A 21412-nucleotide genomic window follows, 5' to 3' on the forward strand; every position below is an offset into this window, starting at 1 on the left:
GTGATACCCGTAGCCCAATAATCATGAACAACACATTCGATTGTATTGAGTTCAAGATCATCTTACTAAATCGCATCAGCGGCCCCAACCTTAAATCTCCGAGGTACCCGTGGGGCCCATCGACCACGTCTACTCAGCACGAGACCAATTTGATGACGTGCTAATCAATGCTGGTGCATCGACACATACTAGTGTTGCAGTTCGCGATGCAGCAGTTCCGCTATGCCAGTTACCCAGCGGACAAGGCTGCTGCCGGTATTGCTGGGTTAGGGGGTTTATGGCTGAGGCTGGGATCGAGTATACGGCTTGGCATATGATGATGGTAGACTGATATGTAGCATCTCGTTAAAGGAGGATGGAGAGGTAACTTACCAAGGGCTCGGGGGTAAAGACTTTGCTTCCAAAAATGAAGGCGCGTAACATCCGCCCAACTGCAGCAAACTTTGCGCCAAAAGGAGTATATAAAATGATTTGATATCCACCCTCAGTCCGCTGAGGGTTAAGTGGGAACATGTCACATTCATTTCAATCGAAAAATCCTAATCAAACACTCAAAAATTCATAAAATACATGGCGTCAGAAGAGCGCGTCACCCTTTAACGTCGTCCGCGCTATCAGTGTTAAAATCACTGGCGCTGCCACGTCGCAAAGCGAGCACGTTCTTATTCGCTAACTCGTCGGCATTGCGCTCAGCGGTACGTTCAGCTTGACGCCAGTGAGTCACAGCTTGCTCGACGTCCTCGAACATCTCCAACGAGTCCTGGATAATACCTCCTTCGTCACCGTCACCGGACTGAGTACTTTCGCGCGAGCCACGCTCATTCCTCATTGGGAAGGCGGGACCCAAGCCTCTTTCCGGGACGGGGTTGAACATAATTGCGTTCGCGAACATGCGGATAAACTCCTTCTCCAGCTGGGCGGAATTCACAATACCCTTGGGTGGGATGAGATCTTCGGTCTTCTGCAGCATGAGCACGTTGTTCTTGGACGGAGTCCCGGCAGCAGGTACGGGAGATTCACCGTCCCCTGCAGGAGTGCTGACGGCCTCGGTTGCGGCGGCAACAGCTTTGCTTCCCTGATGGACGGCAGACTTGATAGACTTTAGGTCCTGAGGTCGATAAATGAGATCGTGATAGCCCGGGGCATCCCGCTCTCCCAGTGGCTTGGCAAAGATCGACGCAAGCTTGTGGGTTGTCACATCGTTTAAAATGGGAGCAGCTGTTCGGTGGAAACCGCGTGTGCAAAGAACATACTTGGTGGTATCGATCTTGGGTTGCTCAGGGAGGATGGGTTCCTGATCCATGGACTCACTGACACCACGCTTGCGCTTCGATCGTCCCTTGGGCGTTTGGTCATCCGGAATTGCCACGGCTGCCTTCCGGCGTGTCGCGGACCTAGAAGGATCGGGTGACTCATCACGCGAGACCACCGAACGCCCGCGGCTTTGAGTAGAGGCGGAGCTGATCGCACGTTTCCTCCGGGCCGAGGCGCCTTTCTCGATCTTGATACTGGGCGCTGATCCCTTGCTTTCCGAAACAGTAGCTTGGCTTCGACGAGTGATCTTCCTCTCCCGAGGTGGCGATATATCCATAGCATCGGGAGAAGGGGCTCTTTCGCTGATCGGACTAACATCTTCTGGCCGTGGGCGATCTGGTGATGCCGGTGACTCGGGGATACTCAAACGCGGGGTTCTCTTCCATGGGGTGCAAGATCCTGGGGTGTCAATGGATAATCGAGGGCGTGATCCACGGGATTCGGAGTAAGATGGAATCACCCCACTCGGCGTTTGTGAGATGCGCGGGTACCCAATGGGAACAGGAGTCTGAGCTGCCGAAGTCGGCACACCAGGCGTGCTTGGAACGGCTGAGGAAATGGAGGCCTTGGACTGTGTCCTTGAAGGGACTTGGGGAGAGAGGGGTAGAGGCTGTTTTGCGGCTGCTGAGCTGACCTGGGGCGTAACGGTGGTGGGGGAGGTTGCGGAGTAAGGAGAGTGTGGAGGTGCTTCGAGCTGCCACTGCTGGAAGCTGGATTTGGTGGGGGTGGGTTGTGGGGGAGCGGATGGGGGTATAGCAGCTTTGCCTGGGGGAATAGGCGTAGCCACAAGGGTATTGGGACGTGGAGCAACTTGCGACGGATGGGCTGGCGTGATTCGTGCTGCTGCAGGAGTTGAAGGGCCTGGCTGCAGAGTTTTGGGAGGAAGCGACGGTTGGGCTGGAGGGTGCGGTATATTCTGCCCATTGACCGTCTGCGGCTGTGGTGACTGTCCAGCCTTGACGAGAGTGGGTTGGATTGGAGCGTGCGGTGATTGAGCTCCAGGCGGCCCGAGGGCCACAGGTAACCCCCCCGGACGTGGTATATCTCTGGATTGACTCGACTCAGGCTTGGTCCCCTGCGGAATCGGTTGGCCCGCTGGGGCTTGTTTCGCGCGAGGGATCGGTTGGTCGGGATGTTCATGTCGTGGAGTTTCTTGTTTCACGTCGATATCCATAAGCTCGCCACGTTCGGGCTTTGTAGCTTGCGGTGCGACAATACCCTTCGCGGCCTGCACCGTGGACTTGGCGCCTTCCTTCTGCAGGCGCTCGATTTCGGTCTTGATTTCGGCGTACCGCTTTTCGTCATCCCTGATCTCCTTCGTCACACGCTCCTTATACCGTGCGTAGAGGTATGACACCAGCTCAGGAACCAGAACGGCATGGGGAAGTCCATCGGCGAGCCCCTCCGGGCGCGGGCTGGAGATTTTGCGCTTCTTCGGGTTACTTGGGCCCGAGGTCTCCGTTGAGCGTCCATTCAAGGCTGTCGACACATGGTCGCGATCAAAGCCGTCGCGTAACAAGGTCGCATAGAGATCCTCCAAAGCTTCTGGGCTGAGGCGATCGGCACTGAAGGCTACATTCTGGCGCACAAGCGGATTATTGCTCAAAAGCGCCGAGATCGACGCGAAGCTCGCGGGGCGCACATCAGATGTCGCAAGGGATTGGAAGAAGAGTAGGGACTCAAACGAAGTGTACGCCGACAGAGGAGGCATTCCCCATTGCCCGCCCGGTCGGCCACTGGCGGGGAGGGCTTTGGGGATCGGGGCCACGTTGATGGTGGGGAGGGAGGGGAAGGGGGTTGGTCGCGGAGCGAACGCGGAGCGTATTCTCGGGGATCGCGAAGATTTCAAGACACGGGCGGTCGGGGGTCGAGACTGAAGGAAGGCGGGTTCAGAAAGGAGAGGGCGAACGCGACCGGGGCCCCTCTAGGCCATGGGGAGGATCAAGCGAATGGAGTTGAGAGATGAAAGGCCGGGAGGATGAGGATGGACTTGATGGAAGGGTGAAGGGTGGACCAGTGCAGCGAGGACTTGAAGCCAGCAAGACAGCAAAGCAAGAGCTGAAGGACGGGCAGAGTTCCACTGGGAAAGGCCGGTTGGATGCAACTTTGCAAAACGGACCGTACTGAAAATTACAGAAGCACGTGATTTCCCCCCCCCCCCTTCGTTGCTGGGGGCAGGCACGGAGGGCGCGATGACTGGCAGGTACGGCAGGTACGGCCGGTAAGGCATGTAAGGACGTATGCACGCCCGCCCAGTCAAGCACTGTACTCGGTACAGTTCAGCTCCGTACTCCGTACACGGAGTACAGTATGTACAGTATATCCCAATGTAGCCGAAGTATAAGAAGCATAAGCAGAATAAAGATGAATGACTCCAACAAGAACTCCATCCAGCTAGCAGCTCTAACGAGATAACCCCATGATTCCCGATCTCTCGCGATCCCCAATAATTTCCGGTCTACTGCGACGAATCCCCCCACGTCAGGGGCTCTCTTTCGGCAAAGTGGCCTCACCCCTTTTTTTTGCTCTCCCCAGTGGAGAGTGCCCTAATAGCGTGGATTTGCACTCCGTTGTAGCCCCTGAACAACTGTGCCCCCCTTTAAGTTTGCCTCCGAGGCCAGACGAGAAAGACGTCAAAGCGAATCCGCGCGATCAGCCTGGTCCACCAGAGCAAATGATCCTGCCTATCTTCCCCCTAATTGTATTAGCTGCCCCTTGTAATACCGTGACGCACCCTTGCGGTGGATGCACCTTGGACTCTCCACGATTACGCTGACTAGGAGTAAGTTCGCTGCAGTGAGGACTCCTCCTATTACGTTGTACTGTACATTACTACTAGTAAGTAACTCAGTAACTATGTTGTACCTAAGCTACCGTAAGGAAATTAAGGCAAGTCACAGCGTCTCGGTGGGCTGCGATCATCTCTCCTCTCTTCTTTTTTCCACTTCCTCTCCTCCCTTCTCTCTCGCAGCTGTCTGACAGCGAACGCAAAAGACTTGTCCGATTCCTCTCGACCCGTGCATGCGTTCCACCTGTCTTCGGTATGGCCCTATGCCCCTGGCCAGCTGCCTTCTCACCCCCCTCCAGTTCGGAGACAGCCCGCTTATCGGGGTTGTTTGTTGGGGTTGGCGAAGTATACCCGCCGTGAGCGAAACTCGACTGACCCGGATCCCTCGACAGGGCACTCGATCAGGGCCAACGATAGACCTCCGCTGACCTGCTTTGGTATTTTCTGGCTTCTTCAATTCCTCCGCGGATTCCTTGGCTGCCCTATCTCGACGCTCTTCGATCTCCCTCCTGAGGTATCTGAATTCCGGCCGTGTGGTGCCCCGCTCGACTAGTCGCACATCCCCCTCTACAAAATTCGTCCAATCCGACCCGACAAACACTCGTCGCAACGGAAAGACCGAGCCTATATCATAGACAATGTCCGACACAGAGCAGGAGTGGAAGCCGTCGGGGAAGGTTCGGCCGCAGTCGTGCGTTTACTTTCTTCCCTATTGTGAAGCTGCGGCCAGCGGGAATGGTGACTGACCTTTTCCAGGACCATGGCCCAGGCCTTCTCCTCGGCCTTGGATAACGCGTTCATGCTCGACAGTGATGTCAACCACCTCTCGCAGACCATTGACCAGAAGTAAGTGACCCCGGGGGAAAATTGGGCATTGCGCGCTAGCCGTAGCGGTGCTGACAAGTCCCACCCTGCAGGAAGCAACACATGATCATCCAGAGCCGTGAACTCGAGGCTCTGCAAGCGCGCATCCGCGAGGCCGAGGAGCGCCTCAAGTCGCAGTCTAGCCACTTCACATCGGCATCGCAGACAAACGAAAGTGGACGGGACCACGAATCCGGTAAGGATGGCTCCATGTGAAAATCCCCATGTCGCATCTCCCGATGCTACGGGATGTTTCGTTCTTGTTCTTGTGGCGGACAGGACGACTGATTCAACGCGATAGCTCCCCAAGAAGAACCCACCAGCAACGAGCATCAGCAGACGTACGAGCAGAAGGGCAATGAGTCGTGACGACCCAGGTGACTGTCCTTCTGGGGGACCGCTTTTTCTCCTTTCTTTTGACTGTTTTATACCTCTTCCGAATGGACCAGACGGGGCAGACGGAAACCGACCCGTGGATGGTGACTTGAAGCCGGACGACCCGACGAAAGATATCCCGGTTGGCGCGTTGTGATTGTGTTTTTGCGGCTTTGCTTATTTTTTGACCCTTTGTGCGGCTTCTCTTTAAGAAATCCCCCATTTCGTGTATGTATCTGGGCCCCCGCGGGTCCGGAGCGCCTCGTTAGCACTGCTTTGGCGTAATCGAGTTCTTTTCCTTCCCGAGATGCGTGCACGAAGGCCCAACCCCTCCCAATGACCGTGAGCATGGAGATGCAGGATCTGGGGAGATATGCGCGAGATTGCTTGGGCATGTAGCTGAGACCAGCTCCATAATTTGAATGGCTGCATGTGTTGTTCGCGCAGTCGAGATCCCGATGGACTGCCCGCCACCAGCCAATCAACGCGGCGCAGCCACAAGCACGAACGCCCGATATCCACCGCTGCCGTCATTGTCCCTGCTTTGGCACGGATAGCGGTGGAGCGTCACTCGGACTTGGTCCTGAGTCTCTTGGACCTTGGTCGGAAGCACTAGGCAAGCTGGTAACTTGGTCGCGCTACTGCGGTCTCTCGGACTGGCAGGAGGGCGACCGACCTGCGGAGTAAAAGGTGACCAACCCTGCCCGCCCCTCGTCCTCCATCTTCACCCTCCTCCTTCGTCCCCCTCCACCCCTCTGCTGCTTCTGCGGCACGTCTTCATTCTTGCATTTCATTTCGTCTCCGTCCTCTCCCTTGCTCGGATTGTTCGGAGCTTGTGCCACAGGATTTCCCCTCAATTGTTGTTTTCGCGCCAACTCCGCATTCCGGGCCCACCATGGTACTGATCGACAAGCACGAGTATCTCACGGAGGAAGAAAAACGTCTCAAGGAGGATCGGGATCGCACTCGTTACTGGAAGAAATGGGGCCCGTACGTGGCTGAGAGACAATGGGCAACCGGTTGGTCCGATCCTATGCATTTGGTTGACTCTAATGGACATGGCGGGCTAATGACTTCATCACCGCGATGCAGTGCGTGAGGATTACTCGTAAGTCAAATCACCCCAACAAGGACAACGAGAGCCCAAAAAAAAAAAAAAAAGCCCTCTTCCCCTCAAAGCCAAAAAACAAGAAGCTGACAATTGACAGTGAGGATGGTGACGCCTGGAGCTGTAAGCTGAGAGCTACAAATAAAACCAAAGGATATAGCTGACCATTGTGGCAAGATTTCTCGCACGACCATGCGCGGTCGCGAACCTTTCGCTGGGGTGAGGATGGCATCGCCGGCGTGTGCGACACCCATGGGTTGCAGAACATTGCATTCACGTTTTGGAATGGAGAAGAGTAAGTCAAATCCAATCCCGGGAGGCTGCCCTGGCGGAATACTAACACTGTGGGCGTAGTGATTTTCTAAAAGAGCGGCTTTTCGGCCTGTCAAACCCGCAAGGTAACCACGGCGAGAGTATCAAGGAGGCCCATTTCCATGTCGACAATACCCCCACGGTAGGTGCAGATCTGACCTTGCTGCCGGATCTTGAAGTCTGACATGCGCTCCCTACAGCATTCCTACATGAAGTTCCTCTACAAATACCCTCAAAAGAAGTTCCCCTATCAGGAGTTGGTTGACGAGAATGCCAAACGATCGCGCCTAGAACGCGAATACCAAATTCTCGACACTGATGTCTTCGATGAGAACAGATACTGGGATATCTTCATTGAAACTGCTAAAGAAGGCAACGACGAAGAGGAACTCATCTTCCGCGTGATCGCATACAACCGAGGTCCCGAACCGGCACATCTGCACATCATCCCTCATGTTTGGTTCCGGAACACCTGGTCTTGGGGCTATGAGAAAGAGAATTCCAAGCCAACCATCAAGCAGGAGGGGCCTCTGGTAGCGAAATCGAACCACCGCAAGCTGGGTGAACGATACGTTTGCTTTGCCCCTTCGCCTCCAATTGGATCCAGCGATGAAGACATTCAGCCACGCATGCTTTTCACCGAGAATGAGACCAACAATCAAAAGCTATGGGGTACAGATAACCAACACCCATACGTTAAGGATGCTTTCCATCGCCTTATTGTGGATGAAGAGAAGGATGCAATTAACCCTGCCAATGAGGGTACCAAGTTCGGTGCGTGGTATGCCTTCGACGAGGGCGAGGGTGTCCCTCCAGGAGAATGCGCTATTGTTCGGTTCCGATTCTCCCGGAAGAAGGAGGACTTCGTGGACGAGGAAGTTCTGGATGATGTGATTGAACAGCGTCGCGCCGAGGCAGACGACTTCTACTACCGCATCAGCCCCCTTCCCATGAGTGATGACCTTCGAAACATCCAGCGACAGGCCTTTTCGGGCATGATGTGGTGCAAGCAATACTATCACTTTATTTGGGACCAATGGAGTAACGGTGACCCAGCTGAGATCCCCCCTCCTCCCGGACGAAAGGGGATTCGCAATGAGCAATGGCGGCATCTCTATATCGATGATATCCTCTCGATGCCCGACTCCTGGGAGTATCCGTTCTTCGCCGCCTGGGATACCGCCTTCCACTGCATCCCGTTGGCAATGATTGACCCAGATTTCGCCAAGAAGCAGCTTGACCTCCTGACTCGCGAATGGTACATGCATCCCAACGGCCAGCTTCCGGCCTACGAGTGGAACTTTGGAGACGTCAACCCGCCCGTGCATGCTTGGGCCGTTTTCCGCACCTTCAAGATCGAGCGCAAAATGTATGGCCGCCAGGACTTGGATTTCCTCGAACGCGTCTTCCAGAAACTCCTGCTGAACTTTACCTGGTGGGTGAACCGGAAGGATTCGGATGGTAAGAACGTTTTCGAGGGAGGTTTCTTGGGTCTGGATAACATCGGGCTGTTCAACCGCTCCGAGCCTCTGCCTACCGGTGGTGTCCTTGAGCAAGCGGACAGCACGGGTTGGATGGCATTCTACTGTCTGACTATGTTGAACATTGCATTGGAGCTGGCTAAGCACCGCCGCACATATGAGGACAGTGAGTCTTGACAGTCGAAGTGAAGTGGGTGACATATACTGACCTCCTTCCAGTTGCATCCAAATTTTTTGAGCATTTCGTTCTCATCAGCGACGCAATGACTTACCGGTCTGGCGAGGACAGCATCAAGTCACTGTGGAATGAAGAAGACAAGTAAGTCCACAGCCATCATCTACTTCCCGTATCTCATGTTTGCTAACCCACTCAAGATTCTACTATGATGCCATCTCGTATGGGGGTCCCTGGACTCAACAGCTGCCTATTAGATCGTTGGTCGGTCTCATTCCGCTATATGCTGTTCTCACCCTTGAGCCAGAGATTATCAAAAAGTTCCCCTCGTTCAAACGACGCCTTGACTGGTTCATTGAGAACAAGCAGGATGTCGCTGAGCGCAACATTGCCAGCATGAAGCGCCGGGGTAAGGATGATCGCCTGCTTCTATCACTTGTTAGTAAAGACAGACTGGAAAACATCTTGAAGCGCATGCTCGATGAGACCGAGTTCCTGTCCGAGCATGGCATCCGTTCCATGTCGAAGTACCATGAGGAAAACCCATACTCGATGGACGTGAACGGTCAGACGTTCCAGGTGGGCTACGTGCCTGGCGACTCAGACAGCGCCCTATTTGGCGGTAACAGCAACTGGCGTGGGCCGATCTGGCTGTGCGTCAATTTTTTGCTTGTGGAATCTCTGCTGCGCTTCTACATGTTCTACGGCGACTCGTTCCAGATCGAGTGCCCCACTGGCTCGGGAGACTACATGCACCTGGGCCACATCGCCGAAGAGCTGCAGCATCGTATGCAGCATCTTTTCGCTCGGAATGACGACGGTCGTCGTGCTATCAACGGAAAATCCGATCTGCTCGACTATGATGAGCACTGGAAGGACTACTTGTGGTTCCACGAGTTCTTCGACGGGGATACTGGCCGTGGCCTGGGCACTTCACATCAGTGCGGTTGGACCGGGTTGATTGCCAAGATCATCCATGACACGGGGTAGGTTTGAATCCAACGCGCTGCGACCCTAACATATGCTAATAAGTTTCAGGCTCAACTGCCGCATACCCCAGACGCCACGATCACCCTTCGCCGCTGCGTCTCACTATTTCGATGACATGTTCTCGCGCTCAGGCCGCCGCCCCAGCTCTAGCCGTCCGTCCGTCAGGCGCTCATCGACTAACCGCTCCATCGGCAACCGCAGTGACTTCAACTCCACGATTGCGGGTGATGCAACCCCAGCGGCCTCGACTGTTGTCGACGATGAGGACGCCAGCAGGCCCGTCAGCCGGCGCGACAGCAGCGCTGGTCTGTCTCGCAACGGCGCCAGCGACGAGCATTTGCATAATTACGTTGAGAGTCAGTTGCAGCGGGTTCGCAGCTCTGCATCGATTGCCACCGGGTATGAGGATGAGCTCGAAACGCAAGCAGAGAAGCAGAATGGGGATAGTAGCCATTGATTTTACCACGCATCAGAGTCAAGCATGGGCGAGGAACTAGAATATATGCCCAACCTGAAGGACCTTACCAGAGTACGGGTTACGCCAAATAGATATCGTTGAATTGTGAGGTGCACCTTGGGAGATTTAATTTTTGAGACCGGCACCTGAATACCAAGATTGCGTTCATTGTATTAGGTCGCATTTTTGACATCGAACTACTTTCCCGTAGCATAGCGAGCCCCGTAAGTATTATCCTCATAGATCCCCCTTCAAAGAGCCCACAGAATCCAAGTCATGTACCATCTACAACAAAAAAGGGACATGGAAAGAAAATGGAATGTGTATTGTGCAATTCACAGATATTGAAAACAAGTGGAGATGAAAGGACCAAGAAAGGAGGGGCCACAAAGACTCTTCCTTTCCACTTTCACGAAACCAACGCTACCGTTCATGCGGGAGGATATGCTGAGTACTGAGGATAGTCTAACCCATCCACTCCACCCACGGAACTAATTCGGCTATTTTACATTTACAGGGCATCAGTCAGAGCCTTGTTCATCTTGGCGATCTTGGAGGACACGCTCAGATCGATGGTGCGGTCGCCGATCTCGACGACGAGGCCGCCAACCAGGTCGGGCTGGACCTTGGTGACAACCTTGAGCTTCTTGCCCTGGCTGTACTCGGACTTGGCGACGGCCTTCTCGAGGCGGGAGATGGTCTTGGCGTCGAGCTCCTGTGACACGACTGGGTTAGCGTTGCTGCGAAGTCTGGCATCGCAGGTGGAAAAATGGGGACCACGCACCTGAGCGGAGGTGATGTTCAGCTCGACCTCGCCACGGTGGGCGCTCATCAGGGTAGCGAACTTGTCGCAGACACCCTCGAGGGAGGCAAGGCGGTTGTTCTCAGCCAGAGTCTGGAGGAAGTTCTTGAGGATGTCGGCCTTGTCGGCACCGGCGACCTTCTGGAGCTCCTTGATGATCTCCTGCTTGTCGGCGATGGACAGGCTAGGAGCGCCGAGGATAGTGACCAGCTTGGGGTCGGCCTTCAGGGTCTGGCCGAGGGAAGCGATGGCCTTGGCGATCTGGTCGAGGGCGGAGGACTTGGAGGAAGCAGTGTACTAGCAGAAGCGAGGATTAGGTGAGCTATTCATTGAAATTGCATTGCATCTTTGCGGGATTCATATCCGACATCGAAATGCAGAGGGGGCCAGCAGGAGGGGTCGGGGCAACACGGGGTCGCGAAAAAAAATCGACATCGCAAACGTAGTGGCTCGTCAAGGGCTGGGTCCATACCAGAGCAGAGGCATAGGTGCCGTCAACACCGAACAGGGCGACTGGGGGGCGGGCATCCTGGGCCGGGGTGGCATAGGTCCGCAAGCCGTTGAAGGCCGGGCGAGCGACTGAGAACTGCTGGACGGCGCGCAGGCCGGTGCGGGCGACACGAGCGGACATCATCGTGGAATTGGATGTGAGGAGAGCCTCGAGAGGGGGGAGGAGACCGAAAGAGTTGGGATAGAGGGAGATGCGAGCGGCGGTCGGAGTGCTGGCTTCGTGAGTGCAGGTTGAGTTGCAGGTCCGACTTCTTCCCGAGTCACGTGACGTGTTAGCCGCTGAGGTAAGCCGCCTGTTTTCGCGCCAGTAGAGTGCAAAGTGGAGCTGCCGCTTTTCGGCTGTGGCCTGCCCCAGCTATTATATGCTGTTATTGCGGACTAGCTTCTCCAACCTAGTACGTGGGAATTGACACGAAATGATCTCTCGCGCCTAGAATCAAAATCAAATATAGCACCACTGTGGGGGCAAAATATGCCAGTCTACACTTCGCCCATCTCCGCTACCCGCAACAAGGATCACTCCACGCCATTCGGATCAATTATCCTGAGCACATATGAATACCTCAAAAATACTAGCAGATCATTGACGTTTTCATTCGCCGTTGCGGACAATGACATAACAAAACGCCAGAACAAACCCATAAACACAAATCGAATGTACTAATGTATGCACCATGCCAGAACGCCGTCGAGAACCCCTGTCTGCCGCCTCTTCCCCGGGGACTCCGGCTGCCGAGAACGATCACAAGCGGGATCTCCATGCACAGTGTGACCATCAATCTCCTCCCCGTCAGATTCTAGTCACTGCGCAGCATACTCTCCACCAGATCACCGAGTGGCCCCCAATAATCCTTCCCACTGGCCAATTTGTGCTCGTCGACGAAGAGGACGTAGTGCTTGAAGCTCGTGTTCAAGTGCGGCTCAAGACCGAGGTGCACCACGACCGGGTAGTGGTGACAATAGATGTGTGCGTAGACTCGATACAGGCGCTTGAAAATCTGACGGAGAAGGCTGGGGAAAGTCTTCGGGAATGGGACACCTGTGTGGGGAGAACAATATGTGAGCGATGGATCTTCAAATACGACAACACGGGCTACCGACCAATCCGGCTGGGGAACATCTGCTCGTTGTCGACGTTGCCCTGCACCCAGCCCATGAGGTGCTCGATGTACTCAGGCGCAGACATTTTGGTTGGCCGCTTGAAGTTCTCAGAGTCTTGCCAGAGGTATTCGAACCTGGATGGCTGGTCAGCCCGATCGAGGACACGTCAATTTCTGTCACTTTGGTCGCTCATACTCATCTGTGGCCTTCATCTCGGGGCATGACTGCGGTGAGCAGAACTCGGTTATGGAGCCGTAGAGGAGGTTGATCTGGTTGTAAAAGTCGACGACTGGATGAGACCCCGAGGCAATTAGCCTTGTACCGTCAAAGGAGAGATCACGACTTCGTACCATTCACCGCAAGCCATTCATTCAAATCCTCTCCCTCGGGTAACTTGACAGCCTTGCGCAGACTGCCACTGCCCAGAGTGGCCTCGGCGAATTGCCTCAGCTGGTAGCTGTTGGTGCCTTTGGCGGCGGAGCGAGGCTTGAAGGGAGCTCTTGTCCGTGCATTGCTAGGAGGTGTCAGTCCAAAAACGCCTTGTTTCAAAGCGTGCACCGCCGGCGACAGGTAAGATGGAGGTTCTAGGGAAGGAATATGGGAAGTGCGGGTGGTCAGGTAGATGGCCGAGGGGCTCGGGCTCAGAGAAGAGGTTCGTGAGCGCGGGGAGCGAGACGAGGGTTTAGAGGGAGGCGAGAGATAAACAGGGGGAGGGGCAGCTGGGACCGACATGGTGGTGATGAACGAAGCCATTTCTGTTCCTCGGGATGAGAGCACCCTTAGATGTTATTTGCGGCGGGGGTGGGCGCTGATCGCGACGTATCTGCATTCCGATGTCAGAAGGGTCAGTGGCCGTGTGTTATGGGAGGGGAATGAGAGCCGGCATGCCGTACCACGTACCAGGACGGATCTGAAGGCGAGCAAGAGGATTGCAACAGACAAAAGAACCGGAATAAAGTCACGATCGACGATGCGCGCGGCACCGAGCAAGGGCGGGAGGGGAGGCCAGGTTATCGGCTTCAGCTGCTCCACCCAACATGATAAAGCAATCGGATCCATGGGTGGCTCCCGTTGCCCCAGTGACGGGCCCCCCGTCCCCTACGTCAGGAGGTTATAGATTGGCTACAGGAAGTAGTTACAACTAGCTATACCGTATTGTTGATATCTGATCTTGCCCTCTCGGCTCATAATATAATCTGATTCTTTGATCCTGCTGGATGCGATATGTACGCTAGAAAGGCTGCGTATCCCAACGCACATACCCACAGATTATTTCCTTTTCGCAACTGTCTGAAAAATTATCATAAATATTTCTTTTCTTTTGTGGCGTTTATTGCTGGAACTATGGTTGTAACCACTGGCTATCTGGCAGCTTCCAGGAGATATCGTCAGTTTCGTTGTGGCGGGATGCGCCCCTTTTGTTTCAAGTACTATGACACTGTGCTGGGCATGACTTCCCTTCTTTTAGGGGGCGCTAATGGACGACACAGTCCGTATACTATGGAATAGGAAACATGATCTGTCTGTTAGGTAGAGGTTGGGGTCCGGCATAGCGAGACGGCAATGACTGAAGCATTCTTTCATGATCGAGGAACTACTGTATATACACCACCCTGTGTCGACATCTTCAGCGAATACATCTGACTCAATTTCATTTCCACGAGAATATTTGGTTTTATCTTCAATTCGTCATTCTCCAAAGTCTCATGTGCGAGAAAAGATATCCATATCGAATTACTGAGATTACTTTTAGGTAAAATCGGGTAGTTGCTCCTTACCGAATTCTTTGACCCCGACAGTATATACTCGCAATATCTCGATTCATCAGTTGATTTTCTTAGAGCTACGGTGTAGTGATTGCATCGCGGCTCTCCACGTGGGTTCCCCGCATGTCCGGGTGGAGAGCCGACGCTCCGGGATCTATGGCCCTTGGATACGAGATTTGTTTTTGAAAATGCCGATGTCAAGTCAGCGGCTAAGGATCCTAGACTTGGATCCATGGAGGGACTCAAATCTGCGCGGTAACCATTTTATATAGTATGGATCTCTTCCATGGTCTTTTGTTTTTCTTTTTGCATCATAAGTTTGATTCGTTGAATTGCTCATATAGGCTTCGTTACCTTTCTTCCAATTATCCTCACACAGTATCTTACTATCCCAGGTATGTTCAACATTTACTTTGTTGAAGATAGAAAAGGCCACGCAGCTAAACAAATTAGCAAGATGTGGGGTGCTATTGGTAGGTATTGAGGATCAACCTTGATGGTTTGGAGCGAAGGTTCTTTAAACTACTAGCAATAGGGTGTACAATGAGGTCCCTTTCCTCCCTCCTCCCGTCCATGATCAATATATCAATCAGCAATCATGAATTCATCATACTAATCTTCTTTCCATTTGCGATGCCGGTGACGCCTAATGCTCACATAGCGAGAAATCTCCAGTTTCGAAAGCTGAGTTGTTGGCCTCGGCCTTCACGCTTCTCTCCTCCATCAGTTCAAGCCTGTGGGATTTTGCTTCATCCATGGAGATGGAAACAGAGGGAAGATCCTGTTTAACCATGTTCTGCAGTTCTGGTGGCAAATTCTGTGACAAGAGATTATCCACAAGCTCCCGTCTCTTTCTTCCCCATTCCTCCTGTTGGGGAGGCACGTTCGCAGAAGAAATGATACGCCTGTGAGGATCGATCAAAAACAGTGCCAGGATCTTCCGGTGACCTGGTTTTGTTCGATCTTTCAAGGAGAACGGCAAGACACGGTGCTGGACCACGTTTGGGAACGTGAGCAAACGACCTTCTTGACACACGACGCTTCCAAGGTCTTGCGTGACATTGGTAGTACCGTTGCCCTCAACTTCCTCCCCAAATCCATAAACAGCTTGGAGAAAGCCGTGCTGCTCTTGTTCATATTGCACATCTTGAAAATCGTCTCCACTGCGCTGGCGGAAAGCCAGTGTGCTCTGAGTAATATTCTGGCTATCGTAGTAGTAGATTGCCGTTGCACAGATACGTTCATTCTAGCGCGGGTTAGTCACGGTCGAGCAGATTGGTATATAGCTGCTTACCAGCTGTCCTTCAATGTGCCAGCTACCTCCTGCGTACTCCGGCTTGTCCGTAGTAAGCTCGATATTGGCCAATTTCACAATCACTTGTAGCCCTTGTTTGGAGAAGCCTTCCTGCAAATCAACCAAATTCGATCTATCAAAGTTCGGAGGCTTAAACTCCTCTGGTTCTGGCTGGATGATGCGGCGGGCTTTCCACCATGCGGTCGAACGCTCGTAATATTCTTCATCGTCCTCGTCATCGCCCATGTGGGGCTCATCCTCGCCATCATCTTCATAGTCAACCGATTGGTACTGAATTCGCCTCTGATTAAACGGTCTGTAGGCCAGTGTTTGGTTCCAAATAGGGATTGTTTGAGAGATTATCTTCTCAACGATTTCATACAGTCGTCTGTGTTCAACTGGATGGAGGTTGTTGATGTACGAAACGATTCGACATCCTGCATCCGGAGTAAATTCCACGTCACACGGCAGCCATTGGAACTTGCGACTGTAGGCGTTTTGAACATCTCTCCAGCCATATCTGTGGGGAAGCTTGGCATCATCTTCTGACGGTACTAGAAGAAGGCTGCCTTGTCCAACACTACTTAGACAAGTATCCAAGCCAATGACTCGATCAGGAAGGATGCGAGTTCGTCCAAAAATGACCGGGAACAGAGACGGATGCACCAGATCAAGGACCTGTTCCTGAGACCCTGGATGATAATCCTTCTGGTCTTCAGGAATGTCTTCTAGGGGCACAACAGCTTTCTGCAAAGCTTGTTGCAATTCCGGAGAAATGGCGGTATCAGATTTGACCACGCCGACATCAAAGACGGTAACGCAGCCAGTCTCTTTGAAAGCTTCGGCCTTCCATTGGAGTTCTTTGATAATCCAATCCATCATTTTTGGGGGATACGTCTTCTCCGCTCCGAGCGATTTCTTCGCGCCACTTGGAGATGATGTCTTCTTCGAAAACCTGTGTTGCTTTAGAAATGTGGCTGCTGTAACCAGAACAACGGAATCCGTGCCTACCTTCTTATCCCAGTCAAGCTTGTCTGTGATACTATTCATCACTCGCATCATCAGGATTTCTCTCTTCACGTCTGATTGGCTGGAAGTGTTATATCAGTAACAGCTCCACCCGCGGTTGAAAATCAAGTCGTACTTCACGTAACCATCAGCAATATCCAAGGCATTTGGGAATCCAAACGGGCCGGTGGACCATGAATGAGCTCCTATGCGTTTCTAGAATTCGTCAGAAAATGCCACGATAAGAATGAAGTTCCCCTGACTTCTGGTTTGCAATTCAACGGGAGGTTGAACCCCGGCAGCTGGGGGTTCGATGAGGTCGAGGACATCGTGGAGTCTTTGGTGCGTCGCTGATTTTGAGCCGGGAAGGTAAGACAGTGCACTTCCTTCTCTTTTATAATGCTTCGAGGCCTATGGAAGAAAAAGGAGAACCCGCGGTTGGCTTGGGGCTAGTCAGGCAGGGCCCAGGCAGGGCCTTGGCGTTCCAGGCAGGCAGGACCCGCTCTCGCATCTTGCACCGTCGCGATAGGGCGACGGTCGGAGGGAATAGACTAAATGGGGCTTCTGCCTCAGCAGGGGTGAGGTTTGCCGACGGGTCTTTATACATTATGGGTTCGGAGAGAGTGCATCGGGGGTCTAATCAAGAAGGCAATGGCAATAGAGAAACCACTGCGAAGTCGGAGCGTGGTTCATCCCTCGAACAGGCGACGCTCATGTCTTGCCGTGAGTTTGCCCGAGGGAAGGACCAGGTTGGGACAAAAGCCCTGGGTGAAATAGTATCAAACACAACATTATGCACCTAATCAATGGCAAACATGGCGCTCGCAAGGAACATGTCCACATGCGGGGGATAGGGGAATATCTAGCTCGACTAAACAGGAAGCCTACACTGCAGGCGCTCCCAGGACATCCATCAAATAGATCACACCTCTAGATGACGTACCCCTCGTTCTCTTCTGGCAATTGCTCCCGCACGGTTTCACCGTAGACCGTCAGGGGGATGGAGATTTCAAATGATTCGCAGCCCAGATGCTCCATCGCGGACAGAACTTTGCCGCGATCGTCAGAGGACAAGGTCTCAAGTAAGCGAATTCCGGATGGTCCGTGACTATGAACGCCATTCATATTTGGCGTCACGAACTCGAAACGCAAGTCCCAGTCAAGAGTCACACCGCTGGTCAGAATTGTGGGAGTGGCGGTAATGGGGATGGCTGGGCTGAAAACCACCCGGGTGGCGTACAGAGTGTTCTCAAATAGAGACGCATGGATGCGGCGGGTGGTGCGGTGGATGCTTGCATTAGAGCGGACTGCAATAGTAGGCATGACTTTCTCAGACGTCTCAAGGGATGCCCGTACGGCGTAACAGGGAATAGCAGCGTCGCCAAAGTCCACGGTGGCAATGACAGTCTCACCAAGCCGGTGCACTGGGCGATTCAGCACAACCACAGCGATGCGCTGCCCATCGCGAGCAATCTCAAACCGGTTGGGACTGCGCCGGGACTGCACGGCTTGATTGCTGCGAAGGATGGCAAAATCAATTATATCCTTACAAGACAACGCGTGCGGCGGAGGCCCATCATAGCTTGACCGTCTCTCGGGGAGGGTCCCTGGAGGAAATAGCGAGTTTGCGCGTGCACGCTCTTCCAGGATTTCATCCACGTAAGAGAGGAAATCTCCAGCGGAATTCCATGCCCCGCTTATACTCTGATTTTTGACGGTCAGGGGTGTATTGGACCCAATCTTTTGCACCTTGGCTTCGTCACGCAAAATCACGTACGGTGACATCAGGTCATGGCCAAGGACGTCTCCTTTTTCTAATATTATGTTAGATATCCAGCATCCGAGTGAGTACAGCGTGAGGAAGATCTTACCATTGACGCCGCTATAGACACGGAATGGAATGTTAATGCGATTTACTCGCTGGGACTCATTCGGCCCACTAGGGCGTTGGGTACCAATGACCAGATTATAGGAAATTTTAATCGCCTTTCCTTTGTGAGACGCGGGGAGTCCTCTGGGAAGCGCGAAAGAGAACGAGTAAGATTGTTCTTCGCCGGGTGCCAGTCGTAGGTCAACGAAAAGTAGCGACTGTGGGGTGGACAGCAACGGAATCGATCGTGACGAAGCGACCCCGCGCATTTCTCGTAGGCCATCAAGCTCATTGTTCGAGAGAAACCCATTGATGGACTCTTCGATAGCATTCCACTTGAGCGCCCCCCAGAAACCTGCCCCTTTGCGTGATCGATCACCATTCGAACTTGGCCGTCCTGGCACTCCGCCTGTGCCTGCTTGGCCACCGACAACACCTTTCCGTTTGACCTCATCGAATACTGACTGGTTCACTAAAGACCCATCCACCGTGAAAGACGCACTGATTTGCGCGTAGCCCATTAGTAGCGCCTGGCTATCGGACGGCATTGTTGATGCCAACACACTCGAGTAATGCCGTCCGTGGCGTACAGAAGGAGGCACTCGTGCGCCTTGTGTCGAATAGGTTGTATACTCCGACGCCAGCGTCTCACTCGAATGATCACTAACCGAGTAGAACTCTCCACTACTTCGGCTGCTTCCATTCACGCTCGTGGCTGATATTATCCGCGTAAGCTGCTGATGTGGTGGAGCTGCCAATGACGTTGAATCTTTTGATGCCGGCTTGCCCGCCGCAGGGTTTCTTTCCGATGACTTTGGAGAGGGAGAGAGAGGAGGGCGGCTGTTGTTTGGTTCATTCGTTGGGAGCGGAGCAGGGAACTTGAAATCGAAGGCTGGCGGTTTTGTTCGTCGTGGCGGGGCACGTAATAGTTCGGTTGGAACAACGGGGCTGTTTGTAAGAGACTCAGGACGACTGGCTCGTCCAGCCCGGGAAGTGTCGACTCGCAAATTGCCTGTAACGGACTCGTTTGGGGATTCTGTTAGTGGAGAACCACGTATGGGAGCTCTCCCCACTGCACGAAAGAGTATTGTTAGCCCTTGCATTCTAATGACTCATTGGCCTGCCTGGGTAGATACCTTTCCGATGGGAATCATCATAGCTATCATTCCTCCTGGGGGCAACTTGGAGACTGGCTGAGCGCCCATGACCCCTGGCCGGCCGAGCCCGGCCATAGTTTGGGGCCGGGGTGGTCTTCTCAGGCTGACTTTCACTCTCGATAGATAGAATCGACACCGATCGTTTGTGACTGTGGCCGGGCTGCCAACTTCGAGGGGTGGAGGGGCCGCTGGTCGGCGGGAAGCTGTGCGAGGACACGAGCGGGGAGCTCAACGATGACGCGGTCCGGTGGGAAGGTTTCCTCTGAGAGCTGATCGAGTAAGACCGCCTGCCCGAGAAGAGGCTCTGGGGGGATTTCAAGGAGAAGAACGAGTCCGAGGTAGAGTTGCTGCTGGTGTGATTCGCGACTCGAGACAGCTTGCGATGATGCTGGCCACCCTCACCCCCATGGCCTGCTTCAGAAGCAGTTTCTGAGACGTTCTTGAAGGTGATGGTGCATTCCACATCCTCCCCGGCAAAAATTGTCTGGTCCTTCCATTTCACGAAGACCTGTATGTTCGACGGCATGGCGTCGTGGCGTCAGCATGTGGCCCGAAGGGCCGTCTACTCCAGACTCGATCTCGGGCGGGGAATTGCGCGCGACGGTCACTGGCGATGAGAACCAAGGTTCAGGATGTATATCAACATCGGCATGCTGTCAGATCGAAGGAACAATGACGGGGAAGTGGCTGGCGCGGTCGAGGAGAAGGACTATGGTGCCGAGGCGAGTTGAAGGGGAGTTGGGTGGTGGCGCCTCTCCACTGCGAGCTGCGGCCCCGACCCCAAATGTTTTGCAGGAGATCAACTCCTTTTCCCCCCCGCCGTAACGCTGGTAATAGCAGATGATAACCCTTCATGGGTAATGGGATAATGGAGAGGCTTGCAGAGGAATTTGCCTTTAATTTTTACAAACCCCTTCGAGGGCCGTACGCCGTGCCTAATTCCGCTACTGCGCTATGGCGAGTCATAAGAACGCGCTTGGGGGATCGACAGATGAACGCATTCAGAGAAACCGATGATGTTACAGCGCTATGCAGTACTATACATGTTGTTATTGGTTGCGACCACGATCAACGCCGCCATCATTACAATAGCGGGCTCCTTCTGGTGCAAATTACACTAGAACTCCCCTTCCCCAGGCTTATACAGCGTCTTAGCATCCGAATACGGCCGGGAGGCCTTAGTCGATGGCCGAAGACCCAGCTCCGCCATGCGACTCCAAATGCGCTCGTGTCGTTTCTCCCATCGCTGGCGCCGACTCTCGGTTTCGGCCTCCGAGGGCCTCCATCGGCTCTTCAAGATGCGGCGAATAGCCTCCGGGGAGACCTTGAACTCTTCCGCCAGGACGGAGGTGGTGAATCGTTCGGGGGCAGTGGCATGCAAATGTCGGATACCTTCCAGCGCATCAGGCGAGAGTTTTTTGGGCGGGTTCCATCCAGTCGGAAATTTCTTCTCCAGGGCATCTTTCTGGGTCTGCCAGGGGTCGGGCTTCGTCTTTTTCCAGGGAATCTTCTTCGCAGAGTCAAATTTCCTGTCCTTGCTCAATCCTTTGCGCTCTTTGCCATCCTTCTTCGAACTACCACGGCTAGTCTTTTCTCTCTTGGTAGAACTGACGGGCGCGGTTTCATGCGGAGGTGAATCTGGATTCGTGGTTGGTTCGGTTGCGGAGGATGGGGAGGATGGAGTGGAAAATGAGGAAGACTGGGGGGTGGCCAATGTAGTGGTCGCATGCTGGGACTGCTTGATCTGAATCTGGTAGGCCCTGGCTGTCGAACTAAATGGTCGAAGTTGTTGGAGTTTTGCTGTCGGGCGAGAATCTTGACGGAGGGAGGAAGCGCGTAGGTTGCAGGTAAACTCCGGATAAAAGACGCTGCGAAGAAGCGACGGTAAGGCCATTTTGGCAGATGCGGTACACTGGGTTGCCATGATAGACATTGACCGGGGGACGGTTGCAAGGAGAGCGGACGACCAAATTGCGAAAGGCAAGGCGAGAGTGAAAGGGAAATTCCGCGTGGCGATAAGATAAACTACTTAAGCTCGTT

The 21412-nt window shown here is 53.6% G+C and overlaps 8 protein-coding genes across 8 annotated transcripts; 2 read left to right on the top strand and 6 right to left on the bottom strand.

Annotated features, from left to right (window-relative positions):
* Positions 1-589: 589 nt before the first annotated feature.
* N7482_001729 (uncharacterized protein) lies at positions 590-3544 on the bottom strand (the record flags this gene model as incomplete). The annotated part of the gene is made up of 2 exons (XM_056683854.1): positions 590-3238; positions 3434-3544. The coding sequence occupies 2 exons, from the start codon at positions 3542-3544 to the stop codon at positions 590-592; spliced, it is 2760 nt and encodes a 919-aa protein (XP_056547460.1).
* A 1196-nt stretch (positions 3545-4740) lies between these two features.
* Positions 4741-5335, top strand: N7482_001730 (uncharacterized protein; the record flags this gene model as incomplete). Its single annotated transcript, XM_056683855.1, has 4 exons — positions 4741-4793; positions 4859-4948; positions 5020-5162; positions 5268-5335. 4 exons carry the CDS (start codon positions 4741-4743, stop codon positions 5333-5335), a joined length of 354 nt encoding a protein of 117 aa, XP_056547461.1.
* A 901-nt stretch (positions 5336-6236) lies between these two features.
* N7482_001731 (uncharacterized protein) lies at positions 6237-9864 on the top strand (the record flags this gene model as incomplete). Its single annotated transcript, XM_056683856.1, has 9 exons — positions 6237-6360; positions 6434-6449; positions 6550-6572; positions 6627-6744; positions 6804-6903; positions 6962-8408; positions 8462-8561; positions 8618-9403; positions 9456-9864. The coding sequence occupies 9 exons, from the start codon at positions 6237-6239 to the stop codon at positions 9862-9864; spliced, it is 3123 nt and encodes a 1040-aa protein (XP_056547462.1).
* Positions 9865-10375: 511 nt separating this feature from the next.
* N7482_001732 (F1F0 ATP synthase subunit 5) lies at positions 10376-11300 on the bottom strand (the record flags this gene model as incomplete). The annotated part of the gene is made up of 3 exons (XM_056683857.1): positions 10376-10579; positions 10649-10963; positions 11139-11300. The coding sequence occupies 3 exons, from the start codon at positions 11298-11300 to the stop codon at positions 10376-10378; spliced, it is 681 nt and encodes a 226-aa protein (XP_056547463.1).
* A 673-nt stretch (positions 11301-11973) lies between these two features.
* Positions 11974-13030, bottom strand: N7482_001733 (Mob1/phocein family protein; the record flags this gene model as incomplete). The annotated part of the gene is made up of 4 exons (XM_056683858.1): positions 11974-12215; positions 12278-12411; positions 12473-12566; positions 12628-13030. The coding sequence occupies 4 exons, from the start codon at positions 13028-13030 to the stop codon at positions 11974-11976; spliced, it is 873 nt and encodes a 290-aa protein (XP_056547464.1).
* Positions 13031-14689: 1659 nt separating this feature from the next.
* N7482_001734 (DUF4246 domain-containing protein) lies at positions 14690-16674 on the bottom strand (the record flags this gene model as incomplete). The annotated part of the gene is made up of 4 exons (XM_056683859.1): positions 14690-15289; positions 15338-16427; positions 16482-16561; positions 16609-16674. 4 exons carry the CDS (start codon positions 16672-16674, stop codon positions 14690-14692), a joined length of 1836 nt encoding a protein of 611 aa, XP_056547465.1.
* A 601-nt stretch (positions 16675-17275) lies between these two features.
* On the bottom strand, positions 17276-19898 carry N7482_001735 (putative intracellular protein transport protein (Sat1); the record flags this gene model as incomplete). The annotated part of the gene is made up of 3 exons (XM_056683860.1): positions 17276-18159; positions 18217-19287; positions 19328-19898. 3 exons carry the CDS (start codon positions 19896-19898, stop codon positions 17276-17278), a joined length of 2526 nt encoding a protein of 841 aa, XP_056547466.1.
* Positions 19899-20489: 591 nt separating this feature from the next.
* rrg9 (mitochondrial ribosome assembly protein RRG9) lies at positions 20490-21305 on the bottom strand (the record flags this gene model as incomplete). Its single annotated transcript, XM_056683861.1, has 1 exon — positions 20490-21305. One exon carries the CDS (start codon positions 21303-21305, stop codon positions 20490-20492), a length of 816 nt encoding a protein of 271 aa, XP_056547467.1.
* Between the last annotated feature and the right edge of the window lie 107 nt (positions 21306-21412).

The sequence above is a fragment of the Penicillium canariense genome (assembly GCF_028826845.1).
Source record: "Penicillium canariense strain IBT 26290 chromosome Unknown utg000001l_segment0_segment0, whole genome shotgun sequence".
In the NCBI taxonomy this organism is placed as follows: Eukaryota; Fungi; Ascomycota; class Eurotiomycetes; order Eurotiales; family Aspergillaceae; genus Penicillium; species Penicillium canariense.